The sequence below is a fragment of the Aphelocoma coerulescens genome, chromosome 28 (assembly GCF_041296385.1).
Source record: "Aphelocoma coerulescens isolate FSJ_1873_10779 chromosome 28, UR_Acoe_1.0, whole genome shotgun sequence".
Lineage (NCBI taxonomy): Eukaryota > Metazoa > Chordata > Aves > Passeriformes > Corvidae > Aphelocoma > Aphelocoma coerulescens.
In genome coordinates, this window is record NC_091041.1 from 4074034 (window position 1) to 4101530 (window position 27497).

Consider the following 27497-nt stretch of genomic DNA (forward strand, 5'->3'; position numbering starts at 1 on the left):
TCTTGTTCGTAAGTATAATCTGGTTTTCATCAGGGCTTTGGCAGACACGAGACAGATTGGAAAGCTCAGCAAAGACCAGTTTGCACTCGCCATGTATCTCATTCAGCAGAAGGTCAGCAAAGGGATTGATCCTCCACAAGTGTTATCTCCAGATATGGTCCCTCCCACAGAGAGGAACACACCCATCCAGGTAAGTCAGTGATTTGTTGTAGATAACACTGAGCTTATGTGCTTTAAAAGTGATGGGCTTTGAGTGTGAATTTTGTATGGGTTTTTTTTAAGTGTTATGATAAAGAAATTGCCAGTATTTTTTCTTATATCCTCTTACAAAATTCTATTAACATTTGAAAATATAGCTAAATTTTTATCAACCAAGACAGTAAGTAAAGAAAAATGCAGCAAAATATTCCATAAACCATGGAGTAATAATGCTGAAAAAAATCTAGCATAAAAAATAATCCTTTGTCGTAGAGAAGGTTGAGTCAGGGAACTTGTAACAGCAAATATTAAAAGCTGGTCAAGCAGCCTGTCCCTGACTGTGATCAGCACCAAATTCCTCCCATGGAAACAAAATTTTTTAATGGCTAAATGAGGAGTGATGACTTCCTAGTTTCTGGGACTCATCTTTTGTAGCATGCCTGTCCGAAATTCCTGTATCCATCACTGCTAATACCACTTTACTGTAGTATCTGATCTTTTGCTGACCCTGCTTTGTTCCTTTCCTTGATAGCATGTCAGTGCATTTCTGAAACTGAAAAAAGAAATACTTCTGTCTTGTCAATACATTCACCTTTTCTATAAATTATATTGTATTTTTCTTTACTTTTTTTTTCTTTCCCTAACCAGAAACCTTTGGAACTCTAAATATATTTTAATGATTGCTGTTGCTATGGTCCTCCTAAGGTTTTTCCTATATCCTTTTCCTATAGACTCTGTCAGGTTACTTGACCCCTGTAGGAACTGAGATCTCAGCACTAACAGAAATGCGGCGTGTGAGTAATTGCGGTGTCCAAAGGAATGCACATTTCTAATGTATGCTTTTTGTAACTTCCAAAAAAGTGTTTATTTCTACACCTTTGCCTGCCTCTGCTCTCGGGTTCTGTGCCTCTTGCTCGTGGCATGGTGATAATGTCACAGCAATGTGAAGTGCCCAGCACCGGCTGCCAACCTGGTGATGTTCCTTCCTTCAGCAACTGGAGATGTATTGATCTGGCAGGAAGTTCCTGGGACAGGCAGCTCGGTGCTGTCAAAATTATTCCTGGGCTAGTTCTCTGCATCTGTGAGCAGTAAATACATCTTGGTGTGAGAGCTTTAGGCTTCCTGCTGTTTTCAGTTAATTGCAGTTTTTTTTCCATGTAGTATGTATTTAGCTGAGCGTAAGATAAAATAACCTATATGCTACTGTGAGCTTAGTTAAGTGACTCTTACCCTAACCACTGCAGCAGCTCCATTTAACTTATTTCCTAGTCATGTTGGGTGACACCTGGCTGTGATCCTGTCCCGCATTCAGTACAGGTCTCCCAGCAAATCTGTATCTGGCCTGAGAGTATAAAAGTGATTTTTCATTTGCTACCTTGAAGAATTAGTCTGTATTGTTGTTGTTACTTGTGATTATTTAATGGCATATTACCAAAAAAATGATCCCCCAAAACTGAGGACTTAATTAAATTATTTAAATTGTGTATTCACCTGTTGTTTCTACAAAAATGTCACATCTTACTCTGCTGGTCTTGGCTTGTTCGCTGGGTTCTTGTTTGGTTTTTAATATTTAATAAAGCCAAGCTTTCTGCGCTTATCACAGCGGTCTCAAAGTGAGCGACGCAAGCAAACTCTGCATTCTTCTTTTTAAAATGCTGCATAAAAGTTTTAGGTCTCTTGGTTTGTCATACTAGCAGTGAGTTCAGTGCTGCAGTTTTTGCTCAGTTGCCGTGGTTTTCTTTTTTTCGAAGAGCAATCCTTTTTATAATAACAACCAATTTTGTACCTAATACTGACATCCTTTCTTAACTTCTGATAGTGATTGTCTTATCTAGAAGGCAAGGGATGCCCTTGGCATCTTCCTGATCTACACCTGAATGGATGTAGAAACAACCTACAGGAAATGGGGTATAATTAAAGAAATTGCCATTAATTTGTGGCAGGGCTCAAGAAGACTGAAATTACAATCTGATTTTGTTAAGTCCCCTGGAAAATTTGCTATTGACTATAGCAGAACTGAGTGTTAGGTTTTGAATTTTAATTCTGATGTAGTCTGCAATTTCCTTGTTGGCGTTGTGCCTGTCCTTTCATTGCTGTGTGTTCAACTGTCCTGTCTATTAAACAGGCATATTAAAAATTCTCCTGTCTCACAGGTAGAATTGTGTGGCATGTTCCCTGCTTGTTGCAGAATAATTTGATGCCTCTCATAGAATTTTGAAAACGCAAATAATGAGGATTTTGTATCCCACCTCTGTCCTCAGCCTTTGTTAAAGGAAGAGCTTCTGTTACAACTTGACATTTTAATAGATTGTTTCATTCTTAACAGGACAGTGCAAGTTCTGTTGGATCAGGAGAATTTACAGGAGTGAAGGAACTGGACGATATTAGTCAAGAAATTGCACAGCTGCAGAGGTAATAGTTGTGGACTGTTTAACAAAATCTTGGTGTAGAGTAACAAAATAAGTCTATAGTACAGATGTGTCAGTTACTTCTATTCTAGTAATTTTGTCATTATTTGTTGCTGTAATCGGTGATGAATTTCCGAGTGATACCCTACAGGTCTGTCAGGTGACTTCAGAAGGTTGATGATGGGCACAAGATGGTATTTTTCAAAGCATAATTGATATATATGCACCTTTTCTCCTTTGCAGAATACATGAGAATACAGGCTGGCGTTTTGGGCTGCGTGGTGTTTCCAGAATAATATTTAATTGATTTTTGCACATGTGTTATATTATTTAACTAATCACAAATACATTTTCTTTTTTGTCTGACAGAGAAAAATATTCTCTGGAGCAGGACATTAGGGAAAAGGAAGAATCAATCAGACAGAAAACCAATGAAGTTCAGGTAAAAACTCTGTTTATCATTAGTGGTTTTCATTTTAATCTAGGTAATATATGGCAATTTAGCATTTTTTCTGTCTTTCTGTTGTTCTATCATTCTTTCTGTTGTTCTATCATTCTTTCTGTTGTTCTTTCTTTCTTGAGATTTTCCTCTGACTTACAGAAAGAATTTTATTTTAGTGTTCTCCATCAGAAATGTTTTCATCTGATGCTGGCTAATATAAGCATAGTATATGTGAACAGTTTGAAATGTCTTTTTTGTTAGTGTTTATCTAACACTGTAATTTAGGAAATCATTGTTTGGAGAGTACTGGTTTTGGTAATGAGGATAACTCAATGCCGTGTGCTCTGTGTCACAGTCCCTTTTCCTTCTTGTGAGCAGTGATTTATTTCCTGATGTCTTATACAAGTTCCTGCAGAAACAAAACAGGCCAGTGCAGGGTGTAGCCTATGTGATCTAGAAAATCTTCTGAATTTTGCTACGTTCTTTGTCTGTGGCTGATCCTTCCTTAAGACAGCAGCTAAATGTGAGTTCCAAACTGTGGAATTTTCTTCAGGAACTGCAAAATGATTTAGACAGGGAAACAAGTAACTTGCAAGAGCTGGAGGCTCAAAAACAAGATGCCCAAGACCGCCTGGACGAGATGGACCAGCAGAAAGCCAAACTGAAGGATATGCTGAATGACGTAAGGCAGAAATGCCAGGAAGAAACACAGGTGGTGAGTGTGTGTTAATACTGGATGTGCTCAGGAGTGTTACGTCTTCTGTTGAGGGAAAGTCTATTTATTTAATGAATAAGCTTTCTTTCTTTCTTATTTTCTTATTTTCTTATTTTCTTATTTTCTTATTTTCTTATTTCCTTATTTTCTTATTTCCTTCCTTCCTTCCTTCCTTCCTTCCTTCCTTCCTTCCTTCCTTCCTTCCTTCCTTCCTTCCTTCCTTCCTTCCTTCCTTCCTTCCTTCCTTCCTTCCTTCCTTCCTTCCTTCCTTCCTTCCTTCCTTCCTTCCTTCCTTCCTTCCTTCCTTCCTTCCTTCCTTCCTTCCTTCCTTCCTTCCTTCCTTCCTTCCTTCCTTCCTTCCTTCCTTCCTTCCTTCCTTCCTTCCTTCCTTCCTTCCTCCCTCCCTCCCTCCCTCCCTCCCTCCCTTCCTTTCCCTTCCTTCCCCTTCCTTCCCCTTCCTTCCCCTTCCTTCCCCTTCCTTTCCCTTCCTTCCCCTTCCTTCCCCTTCCTTCCCCTTCCTTCCCCTTCCTTCCCCTTCCTTCCCCTTCCTTCCCCTTCCTTCCCCTTCCTTCCCCTTCCTTCCCCTTCCTTTCCCCCTTCCTTTCCCCCTTCCTTTCCCCCTTCCTTTCCCCCTTCCTTTCCCCCTTCCTTTCCCCCTTCCTTTCCCCCTTCCTTTCCTTCTTTCTTTTCATTTCCACACAGATACAGAGGTCCAAGAAAGGATTCTGCTGTCCTAAATACCTTTCATAATGGTCATAAATGAAAGGTTGAACCCCGATGATCTCCAGGGGTCCCTTTCTACAGGAATTGTTGCTGTTCTGAGAATATATGAAACGTTTATTCAGCCTAATACAGCAGTTGAAAATCAGTAGTCCTAACCCATGAGATGGTCCATGGCAGTGGTTCTGGTTTTGATCACTCTGAATGTCATCAGTATTGAGTTTTCAGGTTGATACAATTGCTAATGGAAATAGGATGTTACCTTGAGGTAGAAACTTACTGTGTAAGGAAGTCAGGTAAGAAAGTGTATAAGGAAGGTTATCCACAACTCTGTAATTTTTAACTCTTACTGGAGTTAAAAATGCACTTTAAACTACTTGATAAATGTTTGAATGGAACCAAGTTCTGAGTGGAACCGAGTTCTGAAGGTGAACAGCCAGGAAACAGCTTTTGATTACCTTTTTAATTAGTGGGGTACTTCTCTGATTTAAAATAGTATTTCTTGGTTTTATTGAGTGTGCTTTTATCAAGGATTGTAGCAGAAGCAGCATGCATTTGTTCATATTAAGTTCTAAATATTTTCCTTAGTAGTTGATAGGTTGGTTTACCACTTTCTATTATAAATTCGCACTTTAACAAGTCCCATTTATTCCAAATTTCACTCTGATTTTTCTACTGTGTTGTTTCAGATTTCATCACTAAAAATGCAGATTCAGTCTCAGGAATCAGATTTAAAGTTACAGGAGGATGACCTTAATAGAGCAAAAGCAGAGCTGAACCGCCTCCAGCAAGAAGAGACTCAGCTAGAGCAGAGCATCCAGGCTGGAAAAGTGCAGCTTGAAACAATAATCAAATCTTTAAAATCAACCCAGGAAGAAATAAACCAGGTATTCACTGTACTTCATACAATTTTTTGCTTCTTGAAATGCTGAGTTGAACATTGCCTAGAAGAATTATTTTTCAGAGGAGAAAAAAAGTCCTGGTTCATGAAATAAGCCTTTTTTGACAGGTGTTTGGTTAGGTTAATTCCCAGTTTGAGTCAGGAAGCATTCCGTTCTGGTGGGGATGAAGTGCAGCTGTCTGGCACCACTGTTTTAAGGAGACTGTAAGAATGATGGTGTTGTTGAGTGTGTAACATGCTAAAACATTTTTCCTTCTCAGGCAAGAAGTAAACTCTCTCAGCTGCAAGAGAACCATCAGGAAGTGAATAAGAGTATTGAAGAGTACAATGAAGCTCTCAATGGGATTCATGGTGGGAGTCTGACAAATTTAGCAGACATGAGTGAAGGCCTTGGGCAGACAGAAAGAAGCAATTATGGAGCTATGGTAAAAACAAAATACTGTTGTTCAGTATATTTTACACTAATTAAGCTTCTGACTTGCACCTAATCTGAAATAGTTGTTTAGTTGGTAGTTGGCTCGTTGGTCTTGTGGATTTGTAACCTGTCACACGTTCAGTCTCAGGACAGAGGTGGGGCTTTATTTCCAGTTCAAGTGTTTTGTGTTTTCTTGCATGCTGTCCAGTTTACTAAGGCAAAACCTTCTCTTGCTGTAAATTCCCTTGATCATGTATTTCCTTCTTATTTCTGAAAGAAGCTCTACAAATTTCTGCTTTACAGTGAGCTGTATTTATTACATATCTCAGTAAAAAAACATGTTCCCTTTCCAAAAGGATGTTTCTCTTTTGCTTAAATAATTCCAGCATCATCTTTCTCATTTATTAAGTTTTTATTTAATCAGCATTTTTTCCCAAATCATAAAATCTTTCAAGTTCTTAAACATTTTTTGAGTCAATTTCTTTTGGGTATCTATTGCTGATTTGGGTATTAAATAATCCTCTAAATCACAAGAATTTTTTTTTTTTTAAGCCTATTTCTTGTCTTAAGGCAAGATAAAAGTTGCATACTTGCTTGGTTCTGCTTGCATGTCTGTGGCCCTTCATCATTATGGAACCATGCTTACCCTTGTAAGCACAGTATTTGCTATGGGTTTAGTATGAAGTTAAATAGATAATGTGTCAGTAAATATTGACCAGGCATTGCTGCCTTTAATGCCATACTTTACACTTGCTCTGTAAAAACAAACTGCTCGAAAGAAGAAAAGTGTAGATAAAAAAGAACAGTACATTGAGAAACATGGACTTAAAGGTCTTAGAACACTTTAGTGCTTAGTTTCTGTGCTTGCATGGCTTGCATGAATATATTTAATTTCCAGTGAAATCTTCCAGATGTTTTGCTTACTTGCAAAACCTAGGAGCCACTTACTGGCAGAAAACAGCAGTCTATGTTCATAGCAATTTTTTTAAACCATTGTGCCACTTTCCTGTTTCTCAATTCTTCCTTCCTCTTCCTTCTCTCCCCACCTCCCTCCCCCTGTTCTGAGAAGTATTAATTAAGATGTTCTCATTTGCATCTTGTGAAGGGACGAAAGAAATCCTGTCTCTTTCTGGTGTTGGGGGCAGTGTAAGTGGGAGCTGTCTGTGGCTATTCCTTACTCTGGTCTGGCACGGCTCTCATTGCCCCTGGAGTTCTGCTGTGCAGGTGCTGTCTGTGCTGGGCTTCCATCGGAGACCTCCCAAGCAGACCCAAGCCAGGGGTATCATGCAAATGAATGTCATGAAGAGGTTTCATAACTTCAGTTTGCTGCTTGTTCATGCAGGGTATTTTCTGCAACTTGACAAACTTAGATTTGGCCTCTGCTGAGAAACCTTGTCATCAAAATGTTGGGGTGACTCTTCCTGCGTGAAGTGCTTTATCATGGGAAATCAGTATTTGGAGCTTTAAACTCAAAGCTGAGTTAAAAGGAAGCAATCTAGTATTTGACTACTCAGTAGTAATTTGTTGTATTTCTAGTCCACAGATTATTTATGTATCCTTTCCTTTTAAGTAAGTGTCTTACCTGAAGCTGAGCTGTTAATGGGGGGGGAAGAATTTTTTAGTAGTGTGATGTTTGAGGTTGGCTTGCTTTTGTTATTTGAGATTTGAATGTATTAATACAGGCAACAGTTTAACATTTAATTGCTATATGTACTGTTATCTTTTGATGTTCTGTGTGGCCTTGGGGTACACATTCCCGTCTGCTCTGTAATTACTTCTACTTAGAAGTCACATATTGAGAAAGTTCTTTAGAAAGTCATTTTTAAGATTGTTAAACAGGAACCAAGAATAGCATGCAATTTCTGCTAAATATGTAACTGAGCATTTTTATCATGACCAGCTGCTGTGATGTTTCTCCTCTTAATTTTTAGGATGATCCATTTAAGAATAAAGCCTTGATGTTTACCAATAATACACAAGAATTGCATACAGACCCATTCCAGTCAGAAGATCCTTTCAAATCTGATCCATTTAAGGGAGCAGACCCCTTCAAAGGCAGTAAGTGACAAGTGCTTACCTAAGACCTTGAAGACCAATTCTTGAGTAAATTATATTTTCACAAGCTTTTATCATCCTGCTAAATAGTAGATAAAACAAATTATTTTTCTCTTCTGGATAGGTGACCCATTCCAGCATGATCCTTTTGCAGAACAACCACCTGCTCCAGCAGGTAATAGCCCTTTTTAATGACAGGACAGATGTGGTATAAACGATTCGTAGCCAAACACAAAGATTTACAAACACAGAGAAAGCATAAAGGTTTCCCCAGCTTCAGATTTTTGGTTTGTGTGTGGGAACATAGAAACCTGACAGGATGTGCATTCAGAATCAATATGTTTAATGAGAAGTGTGTAACTATTAAGTCTGAAAGCTTCATATAAACATGTACTTGCTCAAACTTAGTAAATACCCTCTGTAGAGAGGTCTCTGGAAGTTTATCGGATTTACCAAAACACTGTGTGTTTGTGTAGGAAAAATTACAGCAGTGAGTGTGAGTTCAAATATAGCATGTTTATAGCTGCACTAGTGCTACATTCTACTTACCTTTTCATGCTCCTTCTAGATCCCTTTGGAGGAGATCCCTTTAAGGAAAGTGACCCATTTCGTAGTTCTGCCCCTGAGGATTTCTTCAAGAAACAGGTGAAGAGCGACCCGTTTACCTCAGATCCATTCACAAAAACCCCCACTTTACCCTCAAAGGTCAGTAATTTTTAAATCTACACTTAATAGATTTCTTTACTCTTGACAGGCTTATTGTCTGTAAGCTAAAAGGAGTGAAATAACACAAAATACTTTTTTCCTAACTGATGAAATATAATTAATTGTATTCTTAAAATGTAAGTATGGATTGTTAAGGCAGTCTGCAGTGTTCTCTCTGGTTCCATGATAATGAGGTACATTCACCATGAAGGTACTGTTAGGTGGATATTTTTTCTCTCTGTTGGGAATTTCAAACCAGCAGCAGCCACTCATTCCCACCATTCCCTCCATCCCATAGATTTGTGCAGTCACACAGTGAATGAGAAGGAGGAACTGCTCTGGCTAAAGGATTCCTGAGCCCTCAGCACACGCTGGAGCCAGCACAGGGGGAGCCTGTGCAGAACGCGCTTGTTCGATCCGTAGTCACAGTTCTAAGCTGTTCTGATGTACATGTGTGTGCTTCTTTGGGGGGGAGGATGAATGTTTTGGGTTTGTTTTTATTAGTGTTTTCCTCACTCTTATGCAGTTCATTGAGAGTTTGCCACCCAAGACCAGTTTCAGTCGGTGGGAACTTAGTTTGTCTTGCAGTATAGGATTGTACTTAAATAAAAGCAGACTTGTCAAACTGAAGAGCAACTGTAAATACCATCTTTTTAAAAAGAAGCAATATACAGACTCTGTGAATTAATAATAATATAAATGCATGACCCAAATATTCAGTCTCTGTTGCTTAAAGACTAAACACTTCTGGGTGTATTTTCATATGTTGTCCTGGTAACTAATGTTGCTTGTATTTCAGTGGGATGCTCTTCTCACTTGTAGGTACCTAAATGCACTAATAATGTAAATTTCATACAGTTGGTTGATTTTATCCTACTCTGTCCACTGAATAGAGTGGTCTGAAATCGGAAATAATTTGTCTTAAAGCAAGAGATTTTGATAGGCATAAAAAGCTAAGTGCACAGTCCAGCAGCAAAATAATTATGCATATCTGTTCTTATTTAGCCTGACCCTTTTGAAAGCACTGATCCTTTTACGTCTTCCAGTATCTCTTCGAAAGGTCCAGGTAAGAAGTAAACATTTTCACATGAAGATATATAAGGAGGTATCTTTTTATGAAAGAAGAATCAAATATAAGAGTTAAGAATAAAGAGTCTTGTGAACTGTTGGCAAAAAGCATCATGGTCTTGTTCCAGTTCATGAAGACTGTCTGTGGCACTATATATGCCATTTTTTTCTTCTTGTATTTTCCCTCCAAACAACTGGTAGGAAACCTATTGTTTTGTGGAGTTCTCTTTTAACATCTCATGGCAGGTCAAAATGCAGGTGTCTTTTAATCACCTGCCTAGTTTTGTGCTTCATTGGCACCACCAAGCATTCTTTGTAATTCTTAAGTATTACTCAAAATAACGTTTTTTCCCCCCGTGTCTGTTCCAGATCCATTTGGAACACTGGATCCATTTGGAAGTGGTGCTTTCAGTGGTGGTGAGGGATTTGCAGACTTCAGTCAGATGTCAAAGGTAAAGGTTAAAAGGAAAGCAGCTGTCCTTTAAAAAATGTATGTACAGATGCTTTTTCAAAGGGCGTGATGCGATTGTAACTTTTCAGCTGACAAACTGGTTTTGTTCATTTTTTTCCTATCAGCCTCACCAATTACGTAGCAAAGAATTTTCCAACCGTGTCAGATATGGCAAAATCTTATTAAGACTGTTAGATTCAGTAGGGATAAATAAACTTCTCACAAATACTTTCAAATACCAGATCAGGAAAAGAAACTAACTTGTAGTGTTAACTCGTGAGAAGAGATAGTTGTTGCAGATATTAATATATTTCAGTGTCCAGCCTTCCTGTATGTCCTGGAATTTGCTTCTTGGTTACTTCATAGTAAGTATTCTGACTTGTTTCTGAGCTTACCATAAAATCATTAAGGTTGGATGAGGCCTTTAAGAGCGAGTCCAACCATTAACGAAACACCTCACTGCTAAATTTACGTAAACTAACCTTACTGTAAACCCACTCCACTCTTAACAGTCAATCAGTCTCTCCCATGTTTTAGATGTGTAATTTCTGTTCATTTTAAATAGCAGATGAAGAAAAAGGTTCAGGACACACATGAAAAAACTGGATAATTGTAAAGGTCTTGGTCTGCTGTTACTTTCCTGAGGTGGAGTTTGGAATTTACAGTTAACATCAGTGCCCAACTCCTTACATTAGTTCTACAGTAATGCTTGAACACTGTAGAGTAAATGTTAAAAATAAGATAGGTTATCTTTTCACTTTGATAATTACATTTCTTGATGGTTTGTTTTTTTTCTCCCCTAACTTTTCTTACTATTTTGGGGAGGGTTTTAGCTCTCCACTAGATGGCAACAGCCTTTACCAATAGACGTGGCTGGCTTGAGGTAGAAATTTTAGCAAAGGTTTGACTGCGACTTTTACCTTTGCTCACAGAATTCCTCTTTCTTCATTTCACAGTGATAAATTTCCTTGCATGGCAGAATACTTGTGGGCTTCTTGAATCAATAGGAGAGCCCTTTAGAAAAGCCATCTGAATACAGGAAGCATTAAACCCACGCTTTTGGATATTCCCTGAGGTTCTGCTAAAAAGTCAAATACCTGTGTGTAACTTCAGAAAAGCTTAGAATGAAGTTGTCCGTTCTGCAGTGTGCCATGGTTTTCCAGGTTCTGTCATGGTTCTGTTGATCAGAGGGAAGGTCAGGCTGTGGTATGACTGTTCATTGCCAAATAGTAAAAAGTAGAGTTTTGCTTCCTTTTATTTTCTCATCAGCTTTTTGCTAGGACTGACAGTTCTAGAAGTACTTAAATGATTAAGAGAGTAAGTTCTTTTGAATGTTAATGGAATCTTAGCGCTGCTGTCATTGGGCATTAGCCTCTCACACCACTGACAACTCTCTCCATCTGCCCTCAGGTTTTGAAGTTAATGGTTTTACTTGAGTTAACCTGTAGCTTGATGAAACCACAGGTATTCTACAGTGTGCTTACATCCCTTCTCTTTTCTTTTCTTCTCGTGTAGTCAGTAGCTTCAGACCCCTTTGCCCCCTCTTTTGGAGGGGTGGGATTTGCAGATGACCCTTTCAAAAGCAAATCAGACACACCAGCATTGCCGCCAAAGAAAAATGTCCCTCCACGACCCAAGCCACCCAGTGGTAAGGAGGTTTTCTTCTTTTAAAATCTACTTCTTCCAATTTACAGTGTATTACTGGATATAAGAACAAGTTGTCAGCCTACTATTTATCTTGTTTTTACTATTTCAACCATGGAGGAAGATATGAAGTTACCAGTAAATTGACAAAGTTTTCAGTAAACCAGACTGGAACTCTTCAGACTGGAAAACAGATGATGAGAGAGTGCTATGACAGATCTGTAAAATCACATGTGGCAGGAAAAAACGGGAAAAAACCCTATATTTTCTAAGTAGACAACAGGTAGGATTAGGAAATGGCACCTTAAATAAAGAGGTTTGTTTTTATATGGTAATCTAAATTTAGGATTTATTTCTATGTTTACCAGAGAATATGGTGAATGCAAAAAAGTTTGAATGGTCTTAAAAAAACCTCTAGATAGTTCTCAGAAGAAACAGGGGCAACAGGGTGTCCCAAAAGCCAAAATACTGGCTCTAGCTGCTTTGTTAGCTGAGTAGCAAGGCAGTCTGACTATGGCTGCATCTTTATCTTGTTTGTATGTTCTTCCTGAGGCATCTGCCACGAGATACTAACAAGAACAGGGTACAGGGTTAGACAGACCTGTCCTGATCTGCCTGTCCAGGTAGGATGATTCTTGCATTTGCACATCACTGCGTGAATTAAACAGAAAACACTTCCTGAATATACATGTATATGGCTTTGCTCCTGCTTCAAGTCCCTTATTTATGAAAATCTGGGAGATACATAAATCTCATGAATTGAAAATAAGATCTCTCTTAGTGGAGCTTCAACTTCTGCCCTCCCTGGAGTTGTTTTCAAGATCCTCAGCTACCAGTGAAACTGTTTAAAGAACTGAAGGCATGTAGTTTCAAGTCTCCTTTTAACAACTGTGGTAGAGTTCAGTTGATATTAAGAGGGAACTTTCAGTTGGCCTCAAAAACCAACAAAAGCTGGATTCTGCTTATGGATAGGCACAGAATTTTGCACTAAACACATGGATCAACATCTAGTATGCTTACAGTATGTATCTAGTATCTATAAAGATACATCTAATATCTTTATAGTATATACATCCACAGACAGTATTAGGAAGCATCGTACAAAGAGAACAGATCCATGATTAATGTCTCCCTCAGTGTGTGGATTCTCTGCCTTTCTGTTGGTGCATTTTGGAGCAGAGCATGCAGCCTGTTTGTGATGGGTATTGTTGATCTGGCTGGTTTTGCAAACCAGTTATTCTAGAATGGACTCCTTGGATGATGTGAAAAGTGCTTTCTATTACCAAGGTGTCCTTAATGTCATTATATCCCATAAATTGATCCAAGGTATGACAGATACCATTGCACACAGTGGACTTACCAGCAGACCATTGCAGCAGCATTAGTTTGTTCTGTTGCTGTGATTTCATTGCTTAAGAGATGATGGTGCACCCTAAAACCCTGAAAGCAACAGATGAGGGTTCTGTAGGTGAGTATTGATGCAAACTTGTCAGGAAATGCTCCAGGATTGTGGAACAGCCCTTGAAGCAGTTCATTCCATGCTTGCTTTGTGTATTTTCTACTACTGAGGTACTAAAGACTTTCAGTAATTAAAAAAAAAACCCCACATAATATGTCATGTTGACAAATATCAAACACTAGGGCAGACATGAATAAAAGGAGAAATAGAAAAGCTGAAGGGAATCTCATCTGACATTGTGAATTATGTTATTTTTCTTAATTTGGTTTTCAAGGGAAGAATGCAAGTGGCCATCTTTCAAAAAAAGGTCTACATGAAATATTTTAGTGTTAACAGGGCCTGTGTGAAGTTGGATGATTCAAACAAATACTAAATATACCCATGTTATCTCTTGTGTGTGGTTTCTCTCTGTTCCTTGTTAGAAACATGATTACTCTTAGCAAATGCAGTGTAATAGTAGCAGCAAAGGTGAGTACTGACTTACCTACATGAGGGATTTTGGATTTCTGTGTCCTCATTCCCTCTTTTGTACATATCGAGGAATTTGGTGAATATTCAGCTTTATTAATATATTTTTAATTTAGCCATGTGCACTCAACCTTTAATCAGTTGGTTAAAAATGGTTTAAGTGTGTCTCTTCCCCCTTTCTAGGGAGATACAATATTTGTGAGGTTCCGCTGCTCTACCAAAAGCAAATCTTGTTATGATAAAATAGACTAAGGAGGAAACAACAGGGTTTTTTTTAAAGCAAATGAGCCTCGTGTGCTTATGCAGTTCTACTCCTCCCTTCCTTCCACAACTAAGGCAATCTTCAGTGGTTACTTTAAGCATGAGAAATTATATAGTAATATAGTGCGATTGTAGCAAGAGATAGAGCCATAAAATGTGTGTTAGAATGGGCTCAGCAAACAAACAACAGACAAGAAACTTCCGTTGTTTCTTACCTTTCTTATTGGTCTGTTTAATTAAAAAACAAGTAGGTGATAAAGATCTTGCTGATGGATGAATAAATGCTAGTTATTACCAGACAAACCTGTCATTTGCCTTTCTGTTCCATCCTCATACTCTTTTTAGTAAAACTGTTCTTGGGGGGGGGGGGGGGCGTGCAATTTTTAATATTGAAAAGCACTTTTGTGGTTTGTTTGCATTTTGGTAGGCAGGTGCAAAAAGCTATAAAAGAAAACTTTACTCATCCTCAAACCTCTGCTGTCAAGTAGAAAATAGAAATACTTCTGCAGAGCACTGGAAACTGTCTGATTTCCCAGGAATTTGATAGTGGAAACTAAACAGGATCCACCAGGGATTGTTCCTGATTATTCCTGATTTGATGCTTTTGTGTACGCGAAGCTTTTGTGTGTGACATGCAAACATTGTCTGATAATCCACTGAGGGATTGCACGATGTCCTGGACCAAAGTGTGCCACAGTTCTCACCTTGCCCATGGGTCTCTGGTTTGTCCAGATGAATGAGGAGTTCGGCATCAAGTCTCATTCCTTCATGAAAACAAAGGCAGAGCAAACCCTTGGAGCTGAGCACAGGATCAGGGAAACACTTAAAATCATGGCATGTCCTGAGCTGGAAGGGACCCACAAGGCTCATGGAGGCAAACTCCTGGCCCTGCACAGGACACCCCAGCAATCTCACCCTCTGTCTGAAAGCATTGCCCAAGCACTTCTTGAGCTCTGGCAGCCTTTGGGCTGTGACCCCTGCCCTGGGGAGCCTGTTCAGTGCCCCACCACCCTCTGGGGAAAGAACCTTTTCCTGACAACCATCCCAACCCCCTGACCCAGCTCCAGCCGTTCCCTGGGCTCCTGTCCCTGTCCCAGAGCAGAGCTCAGCCCCTGCCCCTCCGCCTCCCCTCGGGAGGAGCTGCAGCCCCCAGGAGCCTCCCCTCAGTCTCCTCTGCTCCAGCTGAACGAGCCAAGTGCCCTCAGCCGCTCCTCAGACCCTTCCCCAGCTCTGTGTCCCTCCTTTAGACACTCTCCAGCAGCTTTAGATCCTTCTGATCTTGTGGTGCCCAGAGTGTCCCCAGCACTCAAGGTGTGGCCACCACAGTGCAGAGCAGAGCAGGAGAATGCCCTCCCTTGCCTGGCTGGTGATGCTGGGCCTGGTGCCCTCCAGGACGTGGTGACACTGAGGGCTGCAAGGGTACACTGGTGGCTCATATCCAACTTGCTGCCAGCCAAGGACCCCCAGCTCCGCAGCCTCTCGTTCCCCAGTCTGTCCATGCATCCGGGGCTGCCCTGGCACAGGGGCAGGATCGGCGCTTGACGTGTTAAGTTGGGGATTGGCCAGCCCTTTCCTTTGTCAAGATCTCTCTGCAGCACATCTCTGCCTTCAAGGGAGTCAACAGCTCCTCCCAGCTGTGTGTCATCACCAAACTTACTTAGTCTGCCTTCCAGTCCCACATCCAAGTCCTTCAGGAGGAAGTTGTAGAGCACTGGGTCCTGAAACGGAGCCTTTTGGACACAACCTCTGTTTACCATCTAGTGATGGTCAGAGCAAAAGGCCTTCAGATGTACCTGGAAAGACCTTTAAAAGGAGTTTGTGGTTCAGGGGAGCTGCTCTCATGTCCAGGCTCTGGACACAGTCTTCACACAGCATTTAGAGAAACTCGTCTGTGTCTGCCAGGGTTGTCAGCAGCAGGATTGCAGTAGGTCATCAGGTCTGGTCCTACACATCCTGACCTCTTTGCTGGCTGCTTGTAAAGTGAAAATGGGTTGGTTGTTTTGGTTGGTTTGTTTGTTTTTAGTTAGTGTTTGGGTTTTTTCACAGCTGGAACATTGAGGAGCAGCTGTGATCTGAGTGTATTAGCAGATAGTTCAGTTCACAACTCTCTCTGGTTGGTAATATCAGGCAGGGATAGGCAAACCCTTATTGTGTGACGTGGATTGGGCACCTTTCAGATCCAGATCTTTCCCTTCTTGAATACTGAGATTAAGAGAGGATATAACAACCATGAGATTATTTAATTAGGGTTGTATCTTGGGTAGAATCTCAGCCTTATACTTGTTTTGTTCATCATAAATAATTTCCTTCTTTCTTACTCTATTTTTGACCAGTCTGTCAAGATCTTTTAGACGTTTCAAAGTCCTAATCTGATCCTTGCTTGGTCCAAGAGAAATCTCGTGTTTGTTTCTGTGGTGAAATGCTCTATTGAGGGTTTTTTCAGTATAACTATTCAGAGGTTAAGTGCAGAATCTTTAAAGAGAATTGGAGGAAGGTTAATAACTCAGTGAATCCCAATAGAGAATAGCAAGGAGAAGGTGCTCCAGAAGCAGCAAACCTAGATACCAGTGTACCTCAAAGCTCCAACGTGCTGTTTGTCGTGGTTTGAATGCAGCTGAGTGTCAAGCACACGAAATCTGTTATTTTCGTAAGGGGAAAATAAGAAAATATTGAGGAAAACTAGAGAGCTGCGAGGCAAAACAGGTTCAAACTTAAACAGTTGCTGTACAAAGAAAAAGTTTATTACTGACAGAATTAAAAGTAAAAATAAAGAAGAAGAAAATTAAAGCAAACCTCCCCTCTCTTCCAGCCCCTCCCTCCTTTTACTCAGTTCGCACAAAGGGTAACAGAACTTGGGATTTTGGTCAAGTGTTGCAGTTCTTGAAAAGTCTCTTTCTTTTGCTTAAGGAAAAAGGGTTTTCTTCTGCATCACGTGGTTCCCAAAGTGCCACCACCAGCAGACCCGCCCGGAAAGAAACAATCTGCTGTGGTGTAAAACATCTCTTCCATGAAAAATCTCACAGTTCCTTCACACTGCAAACCATGGGCCATCACATGGGGTTATTAATCTTTTTAAGGATAAGTTATTTTGGCCTGCACACAAAGGCTTTTCTTCGCCACAAGTCTCTAAAAGCCTCTCACTGCTTCTCTATAGCCTGGCATAGGCACTCTTTGCAATCTTCACGGGCCACATGTGAATTCTCCATCCCCCCATGTACTTCAAATGGATTAAAGAGACAAACAGTTTGTGATATTACAGTTTCTTACAGTTCAACCCACTCCACTGTTTCATGAAAAGATTGGGAAAATCACCATCTCTGTCCCATACATGGTTTAAGATTCTCTTTAGGTTGACGAAGATCAGCCAAGAAATGTTCTTTAGCTCTTCTGACAAGACTCTTCTAATGAAAATCCCCAAGAGAGTGCATGCATGTTATTTTTCTTCAGGAAGGTATTCATATCCATGAAGTTCTTAATGGACATTAGGTTTCGTAGGGCTTTCCTAGGACTTGGCTGGAGTAATTTGATGTTCACCAGGTGCTACTGGAGAACTTGCAGGTTTCTTTGGAGAGGAGTGGAATGTTTTGTGTATTTATTGGTTATATCTTGAATGATGCTCAAAAAGCACCAAAGAAATTCCAGTGCTTTGTGTAATGAGCTGTGATAAACAGAAAGCAAATAATAGTAAAGTATCTCAACATTCTTAAACAAAGGTGCCCTGTGGCAAGGATCTACATTCCACTGCACATTATTTTCTCAAACTCCCCTAAAGTATAGCTGAGTTTTGCAGATTTATAAGTACATTTTATTTTCTGGCAGAGGACTGCCTGTGGTGTTTAGCACTACCAGACTTCTGGTCACTTTATATTTCTTACGCAGCTTCTCAGGGTTTATGGGACTTGTGTGTAATTAACGATAAAATAGTCTGAAAGAACTGGTAGACTGAAACCTGTCAGTTAAAATGGCTCTTGTAAGTTCTCACAGATTAAAAATTATGTTTTCTGCTGTGAGCTGCAGATTGAAATCAGTCAGAGTTCGCTGCTAACTAGTTTCTAGGTAAAAGTTGTTGATTACAGAACAAGAGAAACAGATTTTTTTTCTTTTTCTTTTTCTTTTTTTTTTTTAAAGTACAGGAAGTTGCTGTGTGGGTGTCAGTGATTGGGTTATAAGTAAAATGCTCTAGTGCTTTGATCGTGGGACCTAGTGCTTATGCCCCACCCTTACCACTTCCTTTCAGTGCAGCCCCATGCATTCCACATTGCGGTTATAGCAGCGCTGTTAACCAGTGAGATTAACCACTACTGACAAGCATCTGACACATTACTCTCTATGCTCTGGACTCCTAGTCAGGCCCTTGAGTTCCTGAAGGAAGCAACTCTATATCCTAGGTAGGATGAGCAACACTTGACCCCTCCTAGTACAGAAGGTAGTGCCCTGCCTTACTGATGCTGTGCATTAAGGATGTGAGGAGCAGACACAGGCATTGAACTGTGTGATGCTGTTTCTGCCTTTTGTGGGCCCTTTCAGACACAAGAGTTCCTTCCCCCATAAAGATAGCACCACAACAGGAGTGTGTGACCTGGCTTCCAATGGGACAAGGCACACCAAGTTGTAGGATACAATCAGTTCCCAATGATGCTTTGCATTGTCTTGGGTTTTACCACTGAGTATTCCTGTAGGCCTCCTTAGGAATGGGAGAGTTAACTCACACAGCCAAATGCCAGAGAGATGGTTTAATGCCTTTAAGGCTGCTGGTGCATTCAGTGACCCATGCTCCTTATCCACCACTCAGTATTCCTGCATGGTACTAAAATGAGGGGATATAGTGTCACCAGGTACTAATTGGCATCCTCCAAACAAATGTTACTGGCCCTGCTCAACTAATGATGGTCCAGGGGCGCATGGTTGCCAGAGAAGCTCAGAGACTTTTTGCCATCAACAAGTTCTTGGGTGAATGTGATTCTGCCTTAATCCTGATTCCAGGAGTGATGGATGAAGTACCCAAATTTCCAGATGCATGGAGAACCCTAGAACTGGCAGTAGGTTCAAAATGGCTTCTCATGCAAAAGTCACCTTAAAGCATCCGAACTGGCACCCTCTGTGTTTCCATGACTTGCATTGGCAGCACTCTCACCTTGCTGCAGAAACATGATTCCAAGTTAAGAGAAGTATTTAGAAAGAAACTTGAGCATAGTGGGCAGGCAGCGTTTACTGAGGAGCAGTGGAGGATGCTTGAATCATTCAGAATCACCCAAGACGTAGTGGTCGAGACTCTCAGGAAGAAGAGCTTTTGTGATGAGTCCTCAAGCTCAAGGACCAAAAAAGTATCACCTCTTGGGTGCCCAGCAGAGGTGGGACATGAACCTGTTGGAGCGAGTCTGTGCAAAGCACAAAGATGATCAGAGGGATGGAGCAGCTCTGCTATGAGGAAAGGCTGAGAGAATTGGGATTGTTCAACCTGAAAAAGAAAATCTTTGGGGTGACCTAACTGTGGCACTCCAGTACCTGAAGGGAGCCCACAGGAAAGATGGAAAGAGACTATTTACAAGAGTCTGGAGTGACAGGACAAGGGGGAATGGTGTCACACTGACAGAGGGTAGAGTTAGATGGGATGTTGGAAAGAAATTCTTCCCTGTGAGGGTGGTGAGGCCCTGGCACAGGCTGCCCAGAGAAGCTGTGGCTGCCCCATCCCTGGCAGTGTCCAAGGCCAGGTTGGAGCACCCTGGGATTGTGGAAGGTGTCCCTGCCCGTGGCAGGGGTGGCACTGGATGGGCTTTAAGGTCCTTCCCACCCAAACCATTCTGGGATTTTGTGATATTAGTGGAAGAACCTTCACCACAGAGCAGTGTGAAACATTTGACCTCTTCTAAATTTTTATTGCTTGCATATAGTGGTTTTCACCCTTTTAACCTTGAAAGAATGAAAGTCCTAAAAGCACAGGAAGAAAATACGCTTTTCAATTTCAGTGTGCTGCTTTCTTGCAATGATTCTTTAACAAATGCAATTACTTTAACACTCTACCTTTTTTTAGCTTGTGTAAATGTTATAATTTATATTACGTTATTGTATATTAGTGATTAATAGAGGTAGTGAGTATTATATTAATAGTGAACTTCTTAAATGCTTAATGCACTTAAAAAATTCGATTTTTCATTGGGGTGCCAATATATAAATAGCAGAAAAATACAATGTAACTTGGAATGTATAGAATCATAGAATCTCAGACTCATTCGTGTTGGAAGGGACATTAAAGATCATCCACTTCTAACCACCCCTGCCTTGGGCAGGAACACCTTCCACTAGACCAGGTTGTTTCAAACTGCATCCAAACTGGCCTTGAACAGTTCCAGGGATGAGCAGTCCACAACCACTCTGAGTAAATTTAAAGGAATAACATATTGGATTCATCCTATATAAGAAATAAATTAGTGGAGTTATTTAGCTGCTATTAATACAGGTATTAAAATAATTTACATTGGTAAATTACTATTCCAGACTGCACATGGGGAGTTTGTCAAAAAACTTCAGCTTTGTTTTGTGATCCATTTATTTTTTGTAGCTCTGGTCTATGATGGCAACTGAATATTGGCATTTCAGAGGTTAGTGGTTAACACCTCTGCGTTAACTTTTTTGAGTGAAGGGCTTCAGTTCTGTTCTCACGGTGTTTTTATTACTTTTTATGGTTTTGAAATGTTAAAGTATTGGAAAAATATAGGTGACAGTAGCCTGCCATGGATGAGGAAGCATGACTCTGATCCTTCAGAGAGGCCTGGTCCTGTGGAGCTCCAGACCTCAGTGCAAGCACAAAGGTCTGCACAGTGTTTAATATGAGTGACTAGAAATTATTACAAAATAATAGTAATGGTGTTACTGATAATGAATTTAATCAATCAAGGTATTAGGGTTCAGTATTTCACCAAATCACTAATTGCAAGACTGCTAGGTGTACTTTGTTGTCCTACCAACAAAGACAGAAAAGGCTGATTTAAGCAAAATCTGACTGATCAACTCCCATTCTTTCATCTTGCCAATTAGTTGATAAACGATATCTGAACCTGTTGGTGGCTTAAAAAATAAAAAGGGGCAGGGGTTTAAGAGCTTAACAGGTCTTTGGGATCTTAATATTGTGTTTATTGAACCAATTTGAAAACTTACAGCTGCGCTGGATGCTGTAATCAATCATCTACAGAAACACTAATTCCCTAATTTGGGGTGGCCATGCTTTGCCTATTCTTAGAAGTGTGGTTGCAGAAGGTTGTTGTCAGCCCCAGGGAAGCTAGAAGTGCAAGAAGAATTACCAGCCAAGTCCCAGAACATCTTTTTGTTCTGTTCCTGTGGTGCAGGGAGCTTGCAAGGAAAATTGCAGATAGATTGGCCCCCTCAAGTGCTCATGGTTATGGAGGGATCCTGAAGGAGCGTGTTCTGATGGCACTTTGACCTCAAAGCTTTAGTGAGTAGATACCCAGATAATCACACATATGCAGACATATTCCAGGTTTCCCTGGACCAGGATTGTCCAACTGAAAGTTTTAGATTCACTCTTTGGAGGTGTCTTTTGTACCCCTGGGACCATTTCAGAAGCCTCTTGCTCCTTCTGTGTGTAACCAGCTGCTGGCCCAGCTCAGGGCAGTGCAGGCAATGTTTGTGCAGCTTCTGCTGCTCCCTTCCTTTGTGTTTGATGCTTCCTCCTCCTTCATGTCAACGATAAATATAGTTCTTTTTTGTATGTGTCACTTCTCTAAATTTAAGGCATTTTATGGTTTGACTGTTTTTGCAATTTTAGACTTATTTTTCATCTTTAAGGCAGCCCCAGAGCACTGTCAGTGCACATTGACCTCATGTTGACACTTTCCAGTGAGGTAAAGAAAGCTTAGATCTTTCTTTGCTACTTTTTGAGTCGGACATATAAATGGGTTTTAGTAGTTCGTTTGCCTAAGATGTGTCTTCAGTGTCTCACTAGATCAAAATTAAGATTTTACAATTTGTCCAGTATCTTGCTTAAAAATGCAGCCAAAGTCTGAATGCTTTGTCTTGTACATTTACTGAATTCAGTTCTTGAAAGAAAGTGATGCCTTGTGAATACTTAAGTGTTTAAACACATTACGTTTTTGTGGACTTTTGTTTTTTGATTTGCACCATGTACAGTGTCCCCATGTAGAAATTTGCTCTATGTATTCAGTTAGATAAATTTTAAAAGAAAGAAGCCATGTTAGGTATAATGGATGTCATCAGGAGTTAGCAACAAAAGAAAGGATTGTGTTAATCAGCAAAAAATAATGTAAAATAATTCCCTTGATTTAATTTAGATTTAACGCTAAATTATGTAGATTCATTGAAGTTGTGGGGATCAATCATTTGGTCTAGAGCAGGGCGTACAGAGTTCTGTTCTTTACTCATTGTGAGATCACAGGAGTGTTGGGATGTTTACTTCTGCGTGATACCACACACCTGTTTCCTTAGAACTTTTTAAGCACCCAGAGTTATTAACAAGTACCATGGTGCCTGTTTACCTTTATTTTTTTCCCCTCATCTGCAGCCAAGAGTGAGAAAATCAGCCTCAGAGTTGTGACTGACAGGAAAAGTGTTTTTATTTTTCATGCCTTCTAGAAGACCTGACAGTTGCAGTAGAACACAGGCATCCCTTGTTGTGTGGGATCAGTGACTCATGGGTGGAGCACCTGCCTGGCCACAAGCTAAAAATTCCATTCACGCTTTGATTCTCTTGTTTATGCTGACCTCTCACAGTAAAGATATCTCAGTACTGATGGTTGAAAGAGGTTGTTCAGAAGCTGTTTCAGAGCAGATTGTTGGGCTGAACATGTAACGATTTCTCACCTTTCAAGAAGTTTGTAGATTGTCAGAATATTTCTCTTAAGCAAAAGTTTTCAGTGAACTCAAGGTGCAAACTTCGCAAATATTAAGCAAAAACAGTTCTGAGGGGATTTTGCATGGGAAAACTTCTCCCTTCTGTTACTGAAAACATGTTGTGATTTTTTGCAAAGAACATTATCATCAAATAGTTGAGTTTGAAATACAGGGCAGAAATAGCCCCTGTTGAAGACAAAGACCTCTGGGTATTCTATAGAAAATTGGGTTTAATGTAACTGACCTTCAGGCACAGTTTGAAAACTAGTAATAATTTTTCTGTGAGTTTGTAAAGTTCAGTTTATGAAGGTTTTACGCTGCATCGCTGGAGGAGCTGGATAATCTGAACGGGATGGTGGAAAACATGCTGAGTAAGTTGGGAATTAGGTGTAAATTTGGTAAACTGCCAAGAGAAAGATGTGCTGGGAGGCACCTGACACTTCTTCTGCCACGTGAAAGACAGGAGAGGTGGAAACCCTGGGATTATATGTTCAGGTATAATCACAGGTATGGACTTAACTCACCCTATGACTCCTTATCCTCTGCAGCACAACTCTGACTTCTTAAAGGATATTTTTCAGTTTAGAAAGTTTCCTGGAAAGGAGCCCTTGTTTAGTGAAAGTTTAAAGTTGTTTCATTTCCACTCTGTCCTGTTTGCCCATGAGCCTGGTCCATCCAGGCTTCAAAGGCAGGAAAAATGCTGCTTCTCATCATTCAGCAAGATCCTCCTCTGTGCAGAAAGTTGGGCCCAGCATTGAAGCATAGAATATGGAGACAACTCTAAATGGTTCACTTTGTTGTCAATATCTTGTAATTCAGTAAGACAAATTTTGTGCTTGCATTCTACCAGTGAGGTTGTATTAGCTTTGAAATACAGATCTCAGCCCTCCAAACTCAAGTTTGCTGTGGGGTATGAAATTAGATAAGCCCTTTGTATGGGTGGAGCTCACTCTAAGTAACAGCACTTGCTGTGGTAAACCATTTTGTTCATCATCTCTTTTTGCTGAAGTGAGTCCTCGGTGTGGTTTGGGTGCACCACTTGGGTAACTGCTGAAACTGCTGTGGTTTCAGAATAGGACCTGTTTTGCTTTTTTCTGAAGTTTTTTCCCCTGAAACTATTAGCAGAAAAATCAAATAAGGGTTAAAACAGTTTGCCTGCCATACCTCAGAATGATGAGCAGAGTCATGTAAAAATACAACATTTTCCAGCAAATGGAAGATGAATGCAATCTCAGTTATGACTATATTTTGCAGTATTACAATTTTGCCAATGTCCTTCAGTACAGCTGGTAACCTTTTAATGTGGTTTGGGTACTTTTGCTTTACATTGTAGAAATCCTATACCCACGTTTTTGACACACTAAACACAGGACTACAAAAAGCCCTGTGTACTTAAGTGGGAGACTTGCTGTAAGTCAGCAAAGACATCAGAAAGATAATTCTGGTGTTTTTATTACTAATTTATGGCTAGTAAATGTGTAAATTCTAACATCTAACTGAACCAAACAAACTCTGCCAAGACCATGTTTGGTCTTCTCAGACCATGTTTGCAGAGTGTGGCAGAATAAAGCAAACTGTAAGCTATGTACAAAGGGTACTAAAGGACTGATTTGGACTTGGATGGTCCTCGTGGATCTCTTCCAGCTTGGGAGGTTCTGTGATTCTAGGGGCTTATTGAGGACTCTTTTGAGTGCTGAGGTTGGTGTATTTAGAGTAGGTGCTGCCCTTAAAATTGCTCTGCAAAAGATAAACTTGATTGCATAAGGGTTTCCTTCTCACTTTTAAAAAATTTTTTCAAAATAGAAAAATTATCACCCTATTCTATTCTTTAACATCTAAAAATCTGAAGAAAATGGCACTCAGGGTGTAAAATGCAAGCTTTCAGTATCATTAGCAATAACTCTCATTACAGGGTGGCATTTCCTCTACAGCAAAGTGATTCTTTGTGATCTTTTGTGAAGATGAAGCACAAGAAACCTCGATGCTCTGTGCAGGTTCAAAACCACCTGGGGCTTTGTGCAAAAACCTTAAACGGGCCACCCAGAAAAACCAAGCTTGCTGAACAAATACGTTGCAAACCCAGCATTTGTGTTAACAGTCACCAATTCCACAAAGTGGTTTCGCTAGCAGAAGATTTAACCTAAGAAAAGGGCAGCTTTAAAATGGGTCAGTTTTGCCTCCATCAATCGAAATTGGTTTGGGGTGATACAGGGTGAAGTATGAGGGGGAATTTTCCTTGCTGGTAACTGGCAATAGAGGAAGGAGAAATAATGGAGAGGGCTCTTGTTTTGCCTTGACCAGAAATTGGAAATGCAGATACTTTAATTCTCAGTTTGGATGGAGCTTGGAGCAACCTGGTCTAGTGGAAGATGTCCCTGCCCAAGGCAGGGGGTTAGAACTGGATGAGCTTTAAGGTACATTCCAGCCCAAACCATTTTGGGATTCTATGACTAATTTAAAACAAGTTAAAATAACTTGCTCTTTTATGTGGAGAATTACATACAACATGCTGAGTTGCTCATCCCTTGCCAGGTTTGTGTGTCCCCTGGCATGGGATGGCTGTGGCAGTGTTGAGATCTGAAGGCCACGGGGATGGGCAGGATGGGAGTGCAACACTCCATTCCAGAGAGCAGAACGTGGCCTCTGGAAAGGCAGGTGGGGGTGAGGGAGGGTCCGTGCTTGTGAGGAGAAAAATTTCCTGTATGTTGTGTCACTTCCTTCCATGAAGGACAAAGCACTGGCCTGATCTGCCTTTCTTTAGGAGTCACACAGGTGGTTCCACCATGGGGATCTGTGTACCTATGTCACATACCTTATCCAGGATGCAGCATGTACTGAGCCACGGAAAAGAGTACTGGGATGAGCTTTAAGAGATCTCCTTTATCTTCCAGCTTCAAGGCAGCTGTGAACCTGTGTTGTTTCTAGGAACTTTCTCAAACCTCATGGATGTGTTGATGAAATGGCTCTCCAGACCAATGGTTGTGGCCCCAAGGCTACCAGAGCTCAAGGAGCATGTGGACAACGCTCTCAGGCACAGGGTGGGACTGTTGTGGTGGCTGTGCAGGGCCAGGGGTTGGACTGGATGATCCCCGTGGGTCACTTCCAACTCAGGATGTTCTATGATTCTATGAATGTGATAAATTCCCTGGGCAGTCTGGAGTATCCTTAAGTTTTAAAGATGCTGTGGATTGTCTGATGTGAATCTCTTTTGGTCTGGTCTAAATCCATTCACCTTTTTCCTGATGGAAAACTTGCAGGACTATGATCAGGTTCCCCTCAAAACTCAGGTTCCCCTCGGGACTAAACAAATCCAGTTCTATCTCCTGCTGCATGTGCCTTGTTTTCCATGTCTCTCTCTGTTTGCTGGTGCAGCTGGGGGCTTCCTTGCTTCCCACTTCCTATGCAGCTCAATGCCTGCCAGTGGTGCCTGTATTGCATCAGAGTCTGATGTTGATGCTGCACTAATGAGAGTCTGTGTGATTTCCTCAGCTCCCTGTGAACCTGATTCCCTCAGTTCCCTGTGTACCCAATTCCTTCAGCTCCCTGTCCATGTGTGCCTTTGGGGAATAGAGGCCAGCTGAGTACAAGGGAGGATGGCCTTTTGGCTGGCCCTGGGGTAGGAGAGGCTGAGCTGGGATTTACTGGAAGTTGCTGGATAGGTCATTTACTTAGTGCAAGTTTGCTAATCTTTATTTCCCTTTGATAAAAGTATTTCCACAGATCTGAGCATATTTTATGACATTCATGAGCATGTATCAAAGTACTTTCTGAAAAGCTCCCAGGCTATGACTTAGATGTGCCAAGTACACTCTGAGATTTGGGGGTTGATCCCATTTCTCTGTGCTTTCCTAGTATGTGTATCATAATGGGAATAAATTATAAGATTCCTATTAAATTAAAGAATTGGACATTTCGAAACAGATAGCTCTATTACTGCAAATAATGTATGGAATTCAGGTTATTATGCAGGAAGTTGTAAGTATTTGTTTATTTTAAGAAGGTTTCTAGATTTTCCTTTATCAAGTACACATTGCAATCAACAATGTTCATCCAAGGAGTATTTTCCCTGGAAGCTGGATGAGTACTTGTCAGGAGCAATCTTTTTTTTTGGGGGTGGGGAGAAATATATTTATCTGTTTAATTATTTGACCTCACAAAATAGTCTTTTGGCAAGGGGAATTAAAAATTAACCATTGAGGCTTTAATTGCAATGTATGAAATATACACATATTATTTATGAGCATACACAATAATTCCTGTGATTTCATTTGTTGTTGGGGTGGAATATAAGAACAAACAGTCACCTACAGAAGGTGGGTTGTGGAGCAAACACCCCAGAGCAAAGTGATTTCTTAATCAGCCTCTTTTTCTTTGCATATGTGGTGGTAGAAGGATAAACCATTCCAGGAAAAAACGTAGAATGCAGGCATTCTGTAAAGTGATAGCTAAGTTACTCTTTAATCCTATTTAACATGACTTATCTTCAGTGATACATGTTTTTACGTATTTTGTCTTCTATATAATACCAAACTTAAACTTGAAATATCTCTAATCCTGGAAAATCAAAGTCATACTTGTCAAATTTTTCTGACCAAATGTCTTTAAAATGGGTTTCATCATTTAAAATCTTGATGGTATTAATATTTTGGTATGTATAAGATAAATAAATCCATTTAAATAAAACAACTGTTTTAGATTATTTGCATTGGGAAATGAATACCA

General features: G+C 40.4%; 1 protein-coding gene across 3 annotated transcripts in view; it reads left to right on the forward strand.

Annotated features, from left to right (window-relative positions):
* EPS15L1 (epidermal growth factor receptor pathway substrate 15 like 1) overlaps positions 1-27497 on the forward strand; it is a 49290-nt gene that overhangs the window by 11456 nt on the left and 10337 nt on the right. For 2 of the 3 annotated variants that reach the window (XM_068996901.1, XM_068996903.1), the window contains exons 11-23: positions 34-190; positions 930-992; positions 2525-2610; positions 2976-3048; positions 3602-3763; positions 5173-5370; positions 5645-5809; positions 7731-7857; positions 7979-8029; positions 8423-8559; positions 9565-9625; positions 9997-10079; positions 11594-11726. In XM_068996901.1, coding sequence (XP_068853002.1) covers positions 34-190; positions 930-992; positions 2525-2610; positions 2976-3048; positions 3602-3763; positions 5173-5370; positions 5645-5809; positions 7731-7857; positions 7979-8029; positions 8423-8559; positions 9565-9625; positions 9997-10079; positions 11594-11726 — 1496 coding nt within the window. The remainder of the gene's footprint in view (positions 1-33; positions 191-929; positions 993-2524; positions 2611-2975; positions 3049-3601; positions 3764-5172; positions 5371-5644; positions 5810-7730; positions 7858-7978; positions 8030-8422; positions 8560-9564; positions 9626-9996; positions 10080-11593; positions 11727-27497) is intronic. The other variant, XM_068996902.1, reaches the window with a different exon arrangement.